Genomic DNA, 18,174 nt, shown 5'->3' with positions numbered 1-18,174 from the left:
CTAAGCTTCCTTTGCTCTAAGAAAAATTCCAAGTCTATACAGCCTCTCTTTATAGCTCAAACTGTCAAGTCCTGGTAACATTCTAATAAATCTTTTCTGCATTCTTTCTAGTTTAATAATATCCTTCCTCTAATAGGGTGACCAGAACTGTACATAGTATTCCAACGTGGCCTTACTAATAACGTCTTGTACAACAACCTTTCAAGGAGCTATAAACCTGTATGCCTAGATCTCTTTGTTCTATAATGCTCCCCAATCCTACCATTAACTGAGTAGGCCCTGCCATGACTTGAACTATCAAAAATGCATCATCTCACATTTATCTAAATTAAATTCCATCTGCCATTCATTGGCACACTGGCCCAATTTATCAAGATCCCGTTGCAATCCTAGATAACCTTCACTGACCACTATGCCACCAATCTTGGTGTTATCTGCAAACTTACTAATTGTGTCTCCTATATACTCAATAAAATCATTAATCTAAATGACAAATAACAGTGGACCCAGCGCTGATCCCTGAGGCACACTGCTGGCCACAGGCTTCCTGTGTGGAAAAACACTGCACAACCCCGTAAGTAATAGTCCTTCCTACCATTCTTCCTACCAAAGTGGACCACCTCACACTTGCCAACATTAAATTCCATTTGCCATTTCCTGGCCCATTCGCCCAGCCTATCTAGATCCTTCTGCAGACTCTCCACACCCTCCGCACAATTTGCCGTTCCCCCAATCTTGGTGTCATCAGCAAATTTCGACACCCTACACTCGGTTCCCTCCTCCAGATCATCTATATAAATGGTAAAAAGCTGAGGCCCCAGCACCGACCCCTGGGGCACTCCACTAGTCACCATCCGCCAATCCGAATAGCACCCGTTGACCCCCACTCTCTGCCTCCTATTTGACAACCAATCCTCTATCCACGCTAACACCCTACCCCCAACTCCATGTCCCTCGACCTTCTGCAATAACCTCTTGTGAGGTACTTTGTCAAACGCCTTCTGAAAATGTAGAAAGACCACATCCACCGGCTCTCCTCTATCCACCGCCCTAGACACATCCTCATAGAACTCCAGTAAATTTGTCAGACACGACTTCCCTTTAATGAAACCGTGCTGCGTCTGCTCTATCAAGCAATTCCCTTCAAGATGCCTCACAATTTCCTCCTTAATGACAGATTCTAACATTTTACCTACCACAGACGTTAAACTAACCGGCCTATAATTCCCCGCCTTTTGCCTGGCACCCTTCTTAAACAACAACGTAACATTAGCTGTTTTCCAATCATCCGGCACTTCCCCGGAATCCAGCGACGTCTGGAAAATAACCACCAAGGCATCCACTATCACCTCCGCCATTTCTTTCAGAACCCTCGGATGCATTCCATCCGGTCCTGGGGACTTGTCCACAATCAGCCCCTCCAGTCTGTCGAGCACCGCCTCTCTAGTAACAGTAATGTCATTAAGACCCTCCAGTCCTACCACCTTTCCATCGCTAACGTCTGTCCTTGCCCCTCTATATGGCTGCAGATCCTGTCTCTCAGAATACCTTCTAACAGCTTACCCACTACAAAGTTTTATGTTCATTGGTCTGTCGTTCCCATTCTTTTCCCTGCAGCCCTTCTTAAACAAAGGCACAACATTTGCTACCCTCCAAACTTCTTATTTAGCATTTTCATGGCTGGAGAGAAAACAATGTTTTTGGGTTGGAAAGAAGCAAAAATATGAAGGTTTATCACCAATCTGAAAATCTATGATGGCTGGTATTCCTGTATCATTTCTGGATTCTGGGTCCCAGACAAAATTTAATTTGGTGATTGCCAAGTTCAACCCAACCCTATTTTTCTACTTAGAACAATTTCAAACCAGGAAGTGGGCCAGCAGCAAGTTTAATGAGAAGCAATGACAGTCATCATGGTAGCTTCATACTGCTGGGAGAAGTATAACTGGTGTTTTCCCACTGAAAAGTTGCGGCCCCTTCGAGCTTTGTTTTGTGATACAATGAAAAAATTTATTCTGTGTAAGTAGGAAATTATTGTGCTGGGAATGAGAAAGTTGGCAATCTCTACAATGTTAACTCTTTTATTTGCCCACTCATACTTTTTTGGTATGAATTTCTTCGGCAGTTCTCTCAATCATCTATCCCTCACGTTATTGTTTCCGAGGCCCTTTTGTCAAAGATATGAGTTTCTGCCCTTTTTCTGCTAGTCCACCAATTAATGCATTTATTGAATTGAGTTTGACAGCGTGTCAAGGTAGGACTTGAATGCACAACATGGGACTTGAGTCCAGCAGATAGCTACATTGCTCAAAGCTGCACATTGTCCCCAAAAAACCCTAACTCATGTTTTATATAAATACAGCACTATTTTTTCACTCTTGAGCTTTATGCCCCTATTTATTGCAGCTATTAGTGTATTTTTAATGACTTGATGTACCTTCACTCTCATTGTCAAAGTAATATGTATTTGAACAAACGGGTCTGGGTTTTACTGTTCAAGGCAGAAATTAGATGACAGGCAGCAAATTCCCACATCTTTTGTTAACCTGCTGGAAGGTGGATTCTCATTGGATCAATGTCTTGGTGGCTCTAGAAATGGGATGTGAAGTCAACTGCCATGTTAATTGGGCAGATTGAGGTAATGAGCTTCCAACTTCCCAATATTTTCATCAAAGTGGGCATCTGCTTAGTTTTCTGCAAGGCTGACCAGCTGCAACTGAACAGGAACAGGGATGGCAACATAGAAGTTTTTATTTAATGCACAAGGGTAGAAATGTGGGCAAAACAATTACTGAGCAATGAAATGCTAATAACCATTCTCTCCCTACCCAACTCGAGGTCCCATTTTCCCCAGTCACTTTTAAGATGAAGATCCTTTTTTAAAAAAAGTATTGTGCGCAGAGAGCAGACACAGCTGGAGGAGCAGGAGCAGAGGAATTTTTTATTCATTCATGGGACGTGAGCATTGTTGGCTGGCTAGCATTTATTGCTCATCTCTCGTTACCTGAGGGCAGTTGAGAGCTACATTACTGTGGCTTTGGAGTCACATGTCGGCCAGACTGGGCAAGGACAACAAATTTCCTTCCCTCAAGGACATTAGGGAACCAGATGGGTTTGCCTGACCATCAACAATGGTTTCATGGTCATCAGCAGAGTCTTAATTCCAGATATTTTTTATTGAATTGAAATTCCTCTACCTGCTGTGGCTGCATTCGAACCTTGGTACCCAGATCATTAGCCGAGTTTCAGGATTAACAGTCTAGTGATAATACCATCAGGCCATCGCCTCCCCAGTGTGGAAATGGAGGAGGTACACCACGGAATTGGTCGCATTCTGGCCCAAATTGGCAACTGTTGCTTTGGCTGCAGCTCTGTGCAGGAAACTTTTTTAAAAACAAAGGACCTTCATCTTTAAAAGTGATTGGGGGGAAAATGGAGACTTGGGATCCAGGGATAGGGTGGAGAAAGGATGATTATTAGCATTTCATTGCTCAGTAATTGTTTTGCCCACATTTCTACCCATATGCATTAAATAAAACAACTTCTACGTTGCCACCCCTGTTCCTGCTCAGTTGGAGCTGGTCAGCCTTGCAGAATACTCAGCAGATGCCCACTTTGATGAAAATATTGGGAAGTCAGAAGCTAATTACCTCAATCTGCGCAATTAACAAGGTAGCTGACTTCACATTCCTGACCAGCTCTGCTCTTCTTCCTCCCCACCCCAGACCTCAACTCAGTAAAGTTGGGAACAGAAGTACAGCCCACCTGACCATTTGTTTTTGCTGCATCTCTGTTCAGTCCTGATTCAAGACGGGAGACTCTGGACCTAGGTGTTTCATCCACATTCTTCAGCACCTATCTTTTGAGTATTTACTCCAATTTTTTTTCTTTCCCACAGAATGATCATATAAAATTGCAACCAGCAAATGTTTACCCATTCTGTTAATCTGTCCGCATCTTCTGCAACCGTTCTAGTTGCTAAACTTATTACTCTTGTGTTATCCACATTTTGCTTTTTATGCCCAACATCAAAACACTCTGTGCATTGAGAACAAAAATTGGACACTGGTGCTTGGACTACACCATTTCTCGACCAGACAACACCCTTTTCTGTTTCCTGTCTACAGCCAGCATTCTGTCCATGCTACTACTGTCCTCTCCTACTTGTCTCTTTATAGCAAGATGTTGTGTGAGGCTCTTTACTGAACAGTTTTGAAAAACTATTTTTTGTACATTGCATCGACTGCATTTCTGTTATCTGTCCAATTAGCCACATCTCAAAATACATTGAAAATAATTTTCTTCAAACATCCCTTGTCTAACAAATCAGCACTATGACTGCCTTTGATTATTAGTGCATTTCTAAACGTCTTGCTTTGTTTACCTCAAATGATTGATAAATAACTGATTTAGAAATTTAACCTCCTCTGTATGTGTGATGCTTGTGCTTTGTATAAAAACTCTTTCGTTAGTGCAATTGTTAAGACTGTTTAAACTGGTTAGTAATTGTGTTAAAATAGTACACCAAAGAATTTTACGTAGGTGTGTTAGGTAGCATGCTACCAGAGCAAGTATCAGAACAAAGCGACAATAAGGTGTCAAGTTACTAGACAATGTAGAATGAATGTCTCGTCAAAAATATGCATATGTAAATAAAATGCTAGAAGATTAATATTTTAGAGGAAAACATCATCCACTTATTTCCTGTATGTCATATCTACTTATTTTGTAATGTAATAGTCCCCTTCTCTGATGCAATTAGCTGTTTGTTTAGCATCTTAACCTTCACAATCCAAGCCATTGATGTAAATTTGAACCTGTAAGTCAAAATGCTAATCCTTGGGGCCCTGCAGTTAATGCTAATACCCTGAAGAACCAATCTCCTTACTCTTCAACCAATTCCTTATCCATGCCCAAATTTTATTTTGATCTTTATCCCTGATGTGACCAGTCTGAGTTGCAAGCATGACTTGCAGAATAGAATTTAGCGTAGTTGATCACAGGAACTACCCAAGCAATTCATAGATGAAGCAACAATTAAATAAGGCTCTTAAGATTGGATATCTTCCTCAGGAAACTGAGCAGGAACACAGTTTAAATATAGCTTTGTTAGCTATGGCCGTCTGTTCTGGTTTCACATGAGTAGATTAGCATCTACTGCAATGACTTGCACATAGATAGCCTCCCTCATGCCTATTGCTCACCCAGTAGTATAAAAGTCTTCCTGCACCAGTGTATATGCAGTAACTTTGGAATACTAATTGGGCTCTATTCAGTGCAGTGTTTGAATCTGCATCAGTTCAGTAATTGCTGTATGAATTTTTTAAAAAAACATAAGTCTCTCAAGATTTTGGAAGATGCTGTTAAAGGTTTTAAAAATCATATGGTCTGTCTTGCACTTGAAGTAGCGAGGGGAGGAGCAATGAGATTTTATTCAATCTGTCTTTCTTTTGACTGTGGCAATATTGCACACTCTAATCATTGTTGAAATATGGTATTTAGTTTGTGGAAATCTATGCTACATTTGTATGCCTTTAGTAAGAATGATACTTTCATAGAAAGCTATTTAATATTATAAGTTTCTTTTGTATCTAAAGTGCCATGAAATTTTAGATTGTTGAAAAAAAATCTGCCACATTCATGATGTATTGTGATCTTTTTGAGAATGGTGACAATCATTCCCCTGTTTAAAAGCATAAAGTTACCATATTTGCTGGACCTTCATTTCACAACTTTGAATGTCACTAATACCATAACCTGCAGTTATACTCATCCTGGATAGCACTATTGATCTAATTTTTAAAACATTTTTAAACAAACAAATGGAAAAATAGAGTATAGGATTTTTTCTAGGGTGAAGGCAAGTTCAAGTTTGTGTCTGAACCACAGAACAAATTGTCTCTTATGTAGTTTATTACTGTCCAGAACAGCAGTGCAACTAGCATTGAAATTAAGTGCCAGAGTCAATATTGGATTTAAATTCATACATTCAAAGTCTGAAATATAGAAAGTAAAATTTCAACATCATGAAATGTGATTGGGAAACTAACTGAACTGCGGTATCTTACTCTTTCTTTTTACAAGAAAGCATACTGCAGAATAGGAACTCCAAAAGGGTATATCTAGTTTGAGGGTCATTTCGAATTGATACTTATTTGTATTAACATTTCATTTTACACAGAATGTGAATAGCAGTGCACACTTGTTTTCCACTTTATTATTAATACATTGTCTATTAATTATATTTAGAAAAGGCATTATGGCTATCGCTGGGTTCCAACAGATGAAGCAATGAAGATTTTTTTACACAAAAATGACTACAGTATGCACAGTGGGTCCTTTTCATTGCTTTTTTTGAACTTTCTACCCTGTCGTGCGAAGCCAACGCAAGCAAACAATAAACTGTTTCATCAATAATTGTTCTTTAATAAAATTCTTTCTTACTGCCATAGCTCACTGGGTATTGATTTTAGACTTGTTTGTGCAAAGAACTACATCTGAATTTGTTAGTTAAGGTTTTAAGTACAAAAACAAAAGATTTTAACTTTTCAAGGTTTTTGCAGTTCTTAGTGACCATAGGATTAATGCACCATGATGCTGTGCAATTCAAATTAATTATAATTTCCTTTTGTCGGAAGTCTTTGCCTCATCTTTTATTTAAGCTGAACTGTAGTCTGAACAGGAGATCAAACCTTGATCAAATGGGTCTTGATGTGAACAAGTACATCTTTGTTGTGCCCAGAGGCTTGTAATGACATGTTTTGACTACATTGAATCCTTGTTTTACAGAAAAAAACTGGATTAATCCACTGGAGAATATTGTACCTTTTTTAACTGCAATATGAAAATATACTTTGCAAATCACCTTTGTTTTCAGTTGGTTTTGAAGACAATTTCTCTGGTGAACCAGCATGACTGATATAATGGCAAGGATGCTGTGTGGCTGTTGCAGAGCTATGGTGAAATAGCAGGGGACTGGAGCTAATTGGATAGATTTTTTTCACAAAGCTGGTAGAGATGTGACTGGATGAATTGTCCTCTCTTGTAAAATTCTATGATCAGTTCCATGAACTACCTGTGACAAAAGTCTAGCAGTAAGTGGCCAAGTCCACTCGTAGATCAAAAGTTGGCATATTGAGGGTGGAAAGACATTTTTCTACTTGGGGAAAATATGCAATATTAGCCAATTTAGAAAGCCAAATTTAAAAAAAAAATCTGTTCAAATGACACAGAACATTGGAATTCTAACATGTATTGCCAAGGGATGGTAACATGTCCCAGTTGAATTCTCAATTTCTGTGTGGTTTGCTGCATCAACGAGAGGCTGAAAGTCTTTCCACAAATAAGAGGGAAAACCCGAGAAAGAGCTTGCATGCATTTCCAGCCTGTTGGTTCAAAATGGTATTTGGCAGAACCTGAGGGTTTGTAGGATTGGGACACCAGTGTATGAGTAGAAAAACAAAGGTAAAAGTTGAAGCCAAAAACATTTCAATTAAATAATTTGCAGTCATGTTATGTAAATTGGAAATAAGGGCATACATTTGTTGAACAGAAGCAGATGTATACTGACCTGGATTTTTTGTAGAGTGCTAGTCATTGTTGGATTGCCATTCTGTTCAAATCTCCCTACGCCTTGACACAGTTCCCACATTTCTTGCTAATCTTCTGATCCTGGTTTCTGCAGAAATGTGGAGTGCATTGTCCCACAGGGAACTCCATTGTGGCATTGTAGAATGAGGGGTAAGACAAAATGTACCCTCTTTTTACAACACTTGCTGCCATATGGTAAGTTTTTTAAAGGTCCAGTATAAATGTCAGTGACTGGGTAAATGGATGAACGAATAGGGTGGTAGAGTGAATGGGGTAAGTCGGTATGTTGGCAGGGTGAGTGGGGAGGTTGTGTCAGGGATAAGTCAGATCCAATTGGGAGTGGTGGACAGGTCAAGGGGGCAGACATTGAGTGTTTTGGGAGGTCAGTTCTGTATTAACCCAGGAATTAAGGTTTTCTCTATCTAACATTTCCTGGGCCACTGTCAGGTAAGTACTGTGAAATTGTCTGAAGCCTCCAACTCTCCACAAATGCCTCTGACTCTGTGCAGAGTCCCAAAGAGCAGGAGAATTGCCCATTGGAAAGTAAAAATTTCCAGGTATTTCCACACTTCCACAGGGTCCTGCTACTGCTGACCTGGGGCCAGTGTAACTAATCATCTAATTCTTCAGAAATGTTTGTGGTAGGTTTTTGGAATTTTTAGAATGGATTCTGGAATGCATTCCAAAACAAAACAATCTAGCGGAATGGTCAACATTGATTTAACCTGATGGGCCAAAGAACCAAGGGAAACTTTTTTTATGTAGCGAGTGATTAGAATCATAGAATCCTACAGTGCAGAAAGAGGCCATTCAGCCCATTGAGTCTGCACCGACCACAATCCCACACAGGCCCTATTCCTGTAACCCCATGCATTTATCCTAGCTAGTTCCCCAGCACTCTGGCTACTTGGCATGGCCCATCCACTTGCACATCTTTGGACTGTGGGAGGAAACTGGAGCTCATGGAGGAAACCCAACAGACGTGGGGAGAATGTGCAAACTCCACACAGACAGTGACCCAAAGCTGGGATTCGAACTTGGGTCCCTGATGCTGTGAGCTAGCGATGCTGTGAGTTAGCAATGCTAAGAACTGTGCCACCATGCTACTGGACTTAAGATCTAGAACAAACTGCTTGAAAGGAATAGTTGCTTTCGAAAGGGAATTGGACAGTTATTTGAAAAGGAACAACATTGTTGGGATATACAGTAAAGGCAGGGAAGTGGGAATAGCTGAGTTGCTCTGAGAAAGCATCTATAACCAGTCTATAGGAGGGATTTTCCACTTGTCCCCGAGGCGTGTTTTGCCACATGGAGGGAGCCTGCCATTGGTTGGCAGCGGGATCTTCTGACCTTGCTGCTCTCAACTAGGCCTTCTGTTCTATGAACAAGTTTCCAGCTGCAGGGGTTTGCCATCGGTGGGACTAGATGATTCCGCCCGCAAGAACAGCCAGAAAATTCCAATCAATGAATCTGAGGTAATATCAGCAAATTTATTCTCCGAGCTAGATTTATGGCTCTCTTATCTAAAATAATTTTATCACTATAACTGAGCTAATTAAAGACTTGAAATAGTTTTGGAGAAAGTTTTTTTGCTGTGCTTGTATGTTTGTTGGAAGCTGAAGTAGATTCTAATATATCCTGCATTTCCACTTCATATGAAGAAGTACTAGGCTGATACCGGAGTTGAGGGGATTGAGCTATGAGGAGAGGCTGAATAAACTAGGCTTGTACTCGTTAGAGTTTAGAAGAATGAGGGGAGATCTCATTGAGACGTATAAGATGATGAATGGGATGGATAGGATGGAGGTGGAGAGACTCTTCCCGCTCAAAAAAGACAGTAGGACTAGGGGGCACAGCCTCAAGATAAAGGGGAGGCGGTTTAGAACGGAGTTGAGGAGGAACTTCTTCACTCAAAGGGTGGTGAATCTCTGGAATTCTCTGCCCGTTGAAGTGGTGGAGGCTGCCTCGCTAAATATTTTTAAGAAGCGGGTTGATGGGTTCTTGATAAGAGAGGGGATTAAGGGTTATGGGGAGAGGGCGGGAAAGTGGAACTGAGCCACAACAGATCAGCCATGATCTTATTGAATGGCGGGGCAGGCTCGAAGGGCTAGATGGCCTACTCCTGCTCCTATTTCTTATGTTCTTATGTTCTTAAGTTGTTTATTAGTAGGCCAATTATCTTTACCATACTAATTTGGTTTAAGTAAGTTCACTAGGTCCACGTAGTTACAGTGTACAAAATTCTTTCCACGTGTTTAAAAACGTATCATTCTGTGGTGTGATTTAGATTTATAGTTTGTATTTTAGGTCTATGGCTGAAATATGAAATATCTTGAAGCCAAAAAAAGTGATTCTTGTGCATAATAGTTTATACCTCAGTATTCGTGCATTTTGTGTAAGTAAACTTATCGTATTCAGGCTTCAGTGTGTGAAGTTAAATGTTGAACATAGTAGTGAATACTTCAGTTGATGCCAGAAACAGGCCTTTTGGCCCTTGGCTGTGCTGAACCATTTTTTTTGGCTAGACCCACTGACCTGCACCTGGACCATATCCCTCCACACCCCCCTCATCCATGTACCTGTCCAAGTTTTTCTTAAATGTTAAAAGTGAACCCGCGTTTACCACTTTATCTGGCAGCTCATTCCACACTCCCACCACCTGTGTGAAAAAGCCCCCCCCCCCCCCCCCCCCAATATTCCCTTTAAACTTTTCCCCCTTCACCTTTAACCCATGTGGCCAGTGAATATGTGTGTTTGCACTGAGCCATACAAATCCAACCTGCAAGTTTGATTCCTTGTCTGTTTTGAATCAGCTCAAGTTTGAGCTTTTTAGAATGGACCCTGGAATGCTTTCTGAAATGAAACAGTCTGTCAGAGTAGTCAACACTGATTTAAACCAACTCAGCCAACAGGGTAGGGCTCATTGTTAATTAACCTGGAGGCATTCATGATCACAAATGACAATTTGAATAAGATGCCTGTATATGCTTATCATAATAAGGAGAGAACATGAGCAAAATGCCCCTCAGTGAAAAGACCTGGTGACTGAAATGGCTGATCTTAGTATGTCAGAATGATTCTGTGGTCAGGGGATTGTAAAAGAGCACTTAGACCTGTAGGCTCAATATGTTTTTTTTTGTTGTTTCTGTTCCTACACCTAGTGGTGCATAAGTCAGACCTTCATCTGTTCCCATAGCAAGGTTTTCCTAAAACAGATCACTAGCTAGAGGTTTAGCTTGAGGGATGTAAATCTGTATCCAGGATGGCTGACCAGGAGTCTCCCCCACTTTTGTTGGCTGCCATTGGTGTGTTGGAAGGATTCTGCAGGTTGATGCTCAACCTGTTGACCACATTATGAACATGCCTTTCTTGGCCAACTCCCTTAGGTGGGAGTTGAAGCCAGAGCTTCCTGCTCAGAGGTAGGAACTCTATCTACTGTTCCACAGGACCCCTCGGGCTCAAAACGACAGTTCATAAATTGGGTCTAATCTAGTTAATTCTGTATCAATATTACAGTATGTTTCCACCAGATCAGTCAAACTTAGGATAGACTGAGTTTTTAATGGCACAGCAAGTGGCCATTCAGCCCATTGTGTTTGTGATGGCCATCAAACATGAATATTCTAATCCCATTTTCCAGCACTTGGTCCATAGCCTTGTAGTAGTTGGATTAACTTCAAAATAAAACACCGATCCTGCTAAGAATTGACCAATGCATAGGAGATTGGATAAACCTTCTCAAACAATAGACAAACTCTCTTTTTAGTACGCATGATTTGGAGCGTTTCGTCACCCCCTTGGCTCATGGACAGCCTTCATGCTTAGAAATTGTTGACAACTTTGTTCTGCTATTAGCTTGTAAAATTGAAAACGAAAAAATTACAATTTTGAGCTGTCTTTCTTGCTAGTTCTCTCCTTATAAATTATTTCACTTCTCCCAACTTTATCATTTTAACTACTTTATTATACGACCTAAATACTTATTCTTTACCAAGTGGCTTCCAGGCTTTGCCATCCAGTTAGGAGGTGAGAATCATCTTGATCAAAGCTGCTGAAAGCAGGCTTCAAAGAATATCTGGTTTAAGCCAGGAGATGCTCAACACTTTGAAGGTATAAATGGTGAGTTAACTTCTGGGTTAGTTAAAAGCATGCTCAGTGAGTCATCCAATCTGTTGTCCTAACAACCTGATTGCATATAAATACAATTAACAGAAAGGATTGAACAGTGAGTTACAAGAATCTTGCATATATATTCAAAATATGTACTGTTGAGCGGCTAAATGAATTTGTAGATCAAGAGCAAGCTTTTCTAAGTTTTAGTTTGCAGATTTAAGCTATTTTAAGGTGATGGAATTCCCAGGCAAAAATTGAGGGTTGATTGTTTGATGTTGTGCCTTTTTTAAAAAAAATTAACAGTCATCTGATTATTTTTAATGATTTTCAAGAAGTAATTGGCAGCTTTGGTTGTGTTGGACTAAGAAGTAACTGAATCTTAATATAGGTTCTCATTCCTTTTAGATTTCCGGTATCCGCTGTGTGTTGGTGTAATAACCCTCCCAGAATGGCTGGGAGTCTGCTGGAATTGTCAACCATCCCCTGGTGACCATATAAAGTAATCCAGTGGATTTTGGTCATGCATTTGTGCAATTTGAATGGATATGAGATGAGTGAATGAGGTAGGCAGCCAGGACTTTCGTTGAGGGAGCTGATGGCCACTGGATGTGCCAGTTCCATTTCTGGGGTAAGATGGAAGCACCCCAGATTTGGATTGAGGCCACTGCTCCTTCTGTAGGGCTGGGAGAATGTTTTGGGTCCCTTCGCTGGCTGCAGCACAGCCGTGCAGAAACAGTCCTCAGCCTGAAATCTAGCGAGTGCCTCGGCCTGAGGGAATGGGGCAGCTCTGGACTCCATTGCTCTCAATCTGGCTGGGAGACCAATGCTGGGGTCTGGGGGAGGGGCAGACAAAATTAGGAGGTCATGTGCAAATCCTGGAATCTGTGCAGCCAGAGTTGTCAACGCCATCTATCAATGTACAGAAAGGACATGGAAAATCCAGGGAGCAAATTATCACTCTTGCTCGCTGCTCTTTAATCACCTGATAGCCTGGTAAAGAGCAGCCTTGACTTAAGTCTGAAAATAAATTGGCAAGACCCTTAATTAATTAGAGTGAGAAGGAAAAAACTTGCCTGTCATTTTGCTTTAAAATGCCTAGAAAATGAGGAGCTTTCTGTTTCGTGCAACATCCAATTCAGTTTTTAAAAAAAAACAAAGCAATAGAAGTGTTCAGATTACCCTTACAGCAGAAGTTGTGTTGGTGATTTCAGTGTTAGAAATGCTTGGCTGCTTTCCAGGAGGTGCAGGTGCGAGGAGTAGAATTGCTCAATAATGTTTTCACCAATAATGGTGAAATCCACTTGGTAGCAAAAATATGAAGGCAGATTATTATCTGGCTCTAAATTGAGAGAGAAATGTGTAGTGAGACGGCGGTATCCTTGTACACCAGACACTGAAAGTAGGCAAGCAGGTGCAACAGGTGGTGAAGGTGAAAAATAGTTTGGCCTTCATAGCAAGAGGATTTGAGTACAAGAGCAAGGATGTCTTACTGCAATCATACAGGGCTTTGGTGAGACTACATCTGGAATATTGTGTGCAATTTTAGCCTCCTTTATCTGAGGAAGAATGTTCTGGCTATAGAGCAAGTGCAGTGAAGCTTTACCAGCCTGATTTTTGAGATGGCGGAATTGACATATGAAGAAAGATTGAGTCAGTTTGTATTATAGTCACTGGAGTTTTGAAGAATGAGGAGGGATCTCCCAGCAGCTGTTAAAAATATATCAGGGCAAGACAGGGTAAATGCAGGAAGCATGTTTCTGAGGATGGGGAAGTCCAGAACCAGAACAGTCTGAGGATACAGGCTAAACCATTTGGGACTAAAATGAGGCAAAATTTCTTCATCCAGCAAGTGATGAGCCTGATGCATTCTCTAGTATAGAAAGCAACTGAGGCCAAAACATTGTATGTTTTCACAACAAAGTTCTTGAGGTGGAGAGGATTAAAGGATATGAGGGGAAAGTGACATTAGGCAGTTGAGTTGGACACTTTCATCCAATTTTATGATTTCCGTTATTAGAATGGCTTTTCCTTTAAAGTAGACAAGATTGAGTGAGGTTGTCTGTTTCATAAAATTTGATCATTCTTCAGAATTTGGCTGGACATGGAATAAATAAATCCAGAGAACTTTACTGTACTGTAGACTTTTTAAAGTCATAACTAAGTTTGCTTACATAAAATGTACATCTGTTTGTAAAATGCTACAATGTAACTAGTTGCAGGAAGTACACAGATAAGCACTGGGGAAACTATCTTTCTCCTGCCTCTGTGGGAACTGTCTTTTCCTGTCCACTTTTTGGTGGCTCAATTCATGTTCGGAACATGCTCTGTTGTGACAGTGCAGCATGAAAATGCTCAACTTACTACTCCTTTGTGTATCATGTAGTAGTCCATTATGCTGCCCTGTCTACAACTACACAAGCTGTGTCATTAGTTAGAGTGAGCTGCTCCTGTTGAAATACTTAAAGTGGATCTTTAAAAGCAGTTTGCACTTTATAATTCAGTTTGGCCACACACTTACTCATTTTATCTCAGTTTATATTTTCTGACTTTAACTGCATCTTCAGTATTTATTAGGTTCAGTGAATAGAATAAACTATAATAATAGGTTGAGATTTTTTTAACTTGTGGTTTGAATGGTTAACCCTTTATGCTGAGCACTTGTGTATATAGTTGAATGTATTTGAACTAAAGTGAAGGTGTAGGTTCCATGAAAGGTTCAGAATCCTGAAAAGAGCCATGGTAACATTACTCTTCTCTGGACTTAGGTTGGTGAGGTTTTTCTTGTACGTTGACAATCAATCTTCCAAGAAAATCTGGAATATGATTTGCATAACAGATCAAGTACTGATTTCATAAAATCTTACGCAATTTTTGTATTTCCTTTTTGACTCTAGGCATTCGTCCTCCTATTATGAATGGCCCCATGCATCCACGCCCCCTGGTGGCACTGCTGGATGGCCGCGATTGCACTGTAGAAATGCCCATTCTAAAAGATGTAGCTACAGTGGCTTTCTGTGACGCACAATCTACACAGGAGATTCACGAAAAGGTGAGCACAAGAGTATTTAAAAATCTTTTAATACTTGCTGAACATACTTTGCAATGAGATAATTAGGTTGTCTTGCCACTTAGAGCTATAATGTAATATTTGTTTTGCTCTACCCATTTCAGATTTGCTTAAGTATTGAGTGCTGATGGCATTTCAGGCAGCAGTTTGGAGTTACTGAGCCTAAGCATGTGAAGGTGTACAATTAACTTGCATAGTTGATCATGCAATTAATTGTACAGCACAGAATGAGGTCATTTGATCAATCATGCCTGTGCCAGTTGCTGAATCATCTTTCAATTTTAGACCATGTATTTTTATATTAATAAATCAGCCCCTTAATAGTTGAGCTCAGTAATGCTGTTATGCAAATTCCTCTGATTATAACAACAGGCTCTGAAGTGTTCAAAACTAAAATTAATGCGAATTATTTATACCATTTGATTTCTTAATTTTGAAAGTATGGATGCTCCTACTATGTCTTTAATGGCTTTTTAATATATAATGTAATTATGTTTAGATAATAGCTGTTAAGAATTAAATCAATTATATTTTTTACTAAATGAAATTTGAGAACAAATGACTGAGCTTTGAATTACTGCAATCTCCATTGGCTAAATTTGCAGCGTAAGTCGAAGAATTAATATTGCTTGGAGAAAATCTCAGCTTTACAAAGCATGAAGAAGAAAATATAAAATGAAGCAATTTGAAGAGGGACACAAATTGCTGTCAGCAGGAAACCTGTTCATTTTGCTGAAATATTTAACTTATCCAAAGAGGTTTGCAGAATTTGTACTTTGTTGCAGTTTTGAGGGCTGAATGCATGAAACAACATTCTGCCGCTCAGATGTAGGATGGGGGGTATGCACCTATAAGTGCCCACACATGCAGCAGATCGAGAGGCATTAATTCTGATTAATGGTATAAGGAAGTTGCAAATGAAGATTCTAAACTGAGCCATACAGATTTTTTTTTTAAGATAATGGATGGGAAGCTGAGATCTTTTTAAGTCCCTCAGGATATACGCGTCGTTGGCATGATCAACATTTATTGCCAATCCCAATTGCTCTTGAAGATGGTGGTGAGGTGTCTTGTGGAACCACTGCTGTCCATGTGGTGTAGGTAAACTTGCAGCGCTGCTTGGAAGGGATGTCCCCTGTCAGTGTTAGTCTTGTATGATGTGTTAGCTTCCTGATGCCAGGGTAAAGGACAGCACAAAGAGGATGCAGTTGGAACGCAGTGAGCTTAAAGTTGTCATACATAAAAGTGCCAATGAAGAGGCTGGTATTGAGGTTCTGTGGTCAGATTTCAGATGCTAAGAAGGAAGTTAATAGTAGGACCTTGTGTGAAGGTAGGGGAATGAAAGCCAGGATTCTTAGAATAACCAGGGCGGTAGAGAGTCTGATGAAACAAAAGATGATGCATGTTAAATTAATTCTTTGAGCTAAGTACGGTAGATTGAGAGGGGAAGTGAGTTGGAAACTAAGATTGACAGAGTGAATAGAATAGTAGTTATGTGAATGCAAACATAAATTCACATCAGTTATTTGAATGTTGGATCAAATGTAATATTTCCAAGTTTGCTGATGACACAAAACTAGGTGGGAACATGAGTTTTGAGTTTAAAGGAGATTTAGATAATGATTTGGGCAAGAATATGGTAGATGAAATACAATGTGAAAAATATGAAGGTAGGAAAAACAGAACTGCAGAGTAATTGTTAAATGGTGAGAGATTATAAAAATGTTGTTGTCCAAAAGGATCTGGTTGTGTTTGCTTGTAATTCACTGAGCTAGGATGCAAGTATTGCAAGGAATTAGGAAGGTATATATTTATTGCAAGGGAATTTGAGTGCAGCAGTAATGATATTTTGCAACAGTTGTATAGAGCCATGGCGAAATCCTGCCTGGAGTAGTGTGTGCAGTTTTGATCCCCTTACCGAAGGAAGGATATACTTGTCATTGATGGAGTGCAACAAAGGTTCGCCAAACTGATTTCTGGGATAGCAGGTTTGTTCTTGGATAGCAAGATTATCCTATAAGGAGAGATGGTGGAGACTGGGCCTGTATTCTCCGAGTTTTGAAGAGCGAGAGGTGATCTCATTGAAATCTAGAAAGTACTTTGAGTGTGATGGAGCGTATTCAGGAAGTAGTCTTTGTCTACCTGGGACAGGAGGGAGTCTAGAACACGGGGACACAGTCTAAATTTTTTTAATTCATTCGTGGGACATGGGTGTCACTGGCTGGCCAACATTACTTGACTATTCTTAGTTGCCCTTGGAGGGCAGTTGAGAGTCAACCACATTGCTGTGGTTCTGGAGTCACATGTAGGCCAGACCAGGTAAAGATGGCAGATTTCCTTCCGTAAAGGACGTTACTGAACCAGATGGGTTTTTCCAACAATTGACAGTGGTTTCATGGTTATCAGTAGATTCTTAATTCTAGATTTTTTTTATTGAATTCAAAGTCATCATCTGCCACGGTGGGATTCAAATCCAGATCTTCAGAACATTGACTGGTTCCTGGATTAATAGCCTAGCAATAAAATCACTAGGCCATTGCATCCCCAGGGTAAGGAGGCAGGCCATTTAGAACAGAGATATGCGAAATTTCTTCACTGAGGGTGGTCAGTCCTTAGCATTCTGTACCCCAGAGGAATATGAAGGCTCAGTTGTTGAGTATGTTCAAGACCAAGGTCGATAGATATTTAGTTAATAATTCATCCAAGGACAGGGGGAAATGGCGATGAGGTAGATTAGCCACGATCTAATTGAATGGTGGAGCAGGCTCCAGGAATCAATTGGCCTATTACTATTTATGAACCCAAAAACTTTCTGCTGAAATATAAATAGTGAAGAGATAGCATCTGGACAGTGAGAGATTTATGCTTAAAGATGCTGGGCAACGCTGGACTACTTCATAACCCTTGTATCATTGTTTATAAGGAAGAAGATGCTGAAAAATAGAAGTGGATATGGTGAGCTAATGGGTGAGGTGACAACTGAGAGGCAGGAAATACAAGAAACGCTACTTCTAGTATTAAGTAAAAATACTAAGCTGAGTCGCCTGGTCTGCATACTTCGTAACCAAGATTGCTTAAGAGAGCTGTGGTGGAAATAGTGAAAGGCTTTGCCGTAATCTTCTCACTTTCCTAGATGCGGGGTTGGTGCCAGAGGAGTAGAGTGTGGCAAATGTGATACCACGAATTAGCTAGACTGTAGGAATATTCCTTCCAGATACAGGCCTGGTCAGTTAAATATCAGTGGTGGTTAAGGTTTTAGAAACAGTAATCAGGGGAAAAAGTCAGCAAGCACTTCGAAGCCAACACACATTTGTAAAATGAAAACCATGCTTGACTGACAGAACAAAGAAAATTACAGTACAGGAGCATGCCCTTAAGACCTCTAAGCCTGCACTGACCATGCT

The 18,174-nt window shown here is 40.3% G+C and overlaps 1 protein-coding gene across 8 annotated transcripts in view; it reads left to right on the top strand.

Moving 5' to 3' along the window:
* The window catches only part of ctbp1 (C-terminal binding protein 1), a 324,438-nt gene that overhangs the window by 246,206 nt on the left and 60,058 nt on the right, over window positions 1-18,174 (top strand). For 5 of the 8 annotated variants that reach the window (XM_080199791.1, XM_080199863.1, XM_080199659.1 and 2 more), the window contains one exon: window positions 14,598-14,752. In XM_080199791.1, coding sequence (XP_080055917.1) covers window positions 14,598-14,752 — 155 coding nt within the window. Of the gene's footprint in view, window positions 1-6,249; window positions 6,332-14,597; window positions 14,753-18,174 lie in introns of all 8 variants that reach the window. The other 3 variants (XM_080200106.1, XM_080199627.1, XM_080199929.1) reach the window with 1 other exon arrangement.

This window comes from Carcharhinus amblyrhynchos, chromosome 1, assembly GCF_965287045.1.
Source record: "Carcharhinus amblyrhynchos chromosome 1, sCarAmb.v2.hapA, whole genome shotgun sequence".
Taxonomy (NCBI): domain Eukaryota; kingdom Metazoa; phylum Chordata; class Chondrichthyes; order Carcharhiniformes; family Carcharhinidae; genus Carcharhinus; species Carcharhinus amblyrhynchos.
This window is presented reverse-complemented; position numbering and strand designations above follow the sequence as displayed.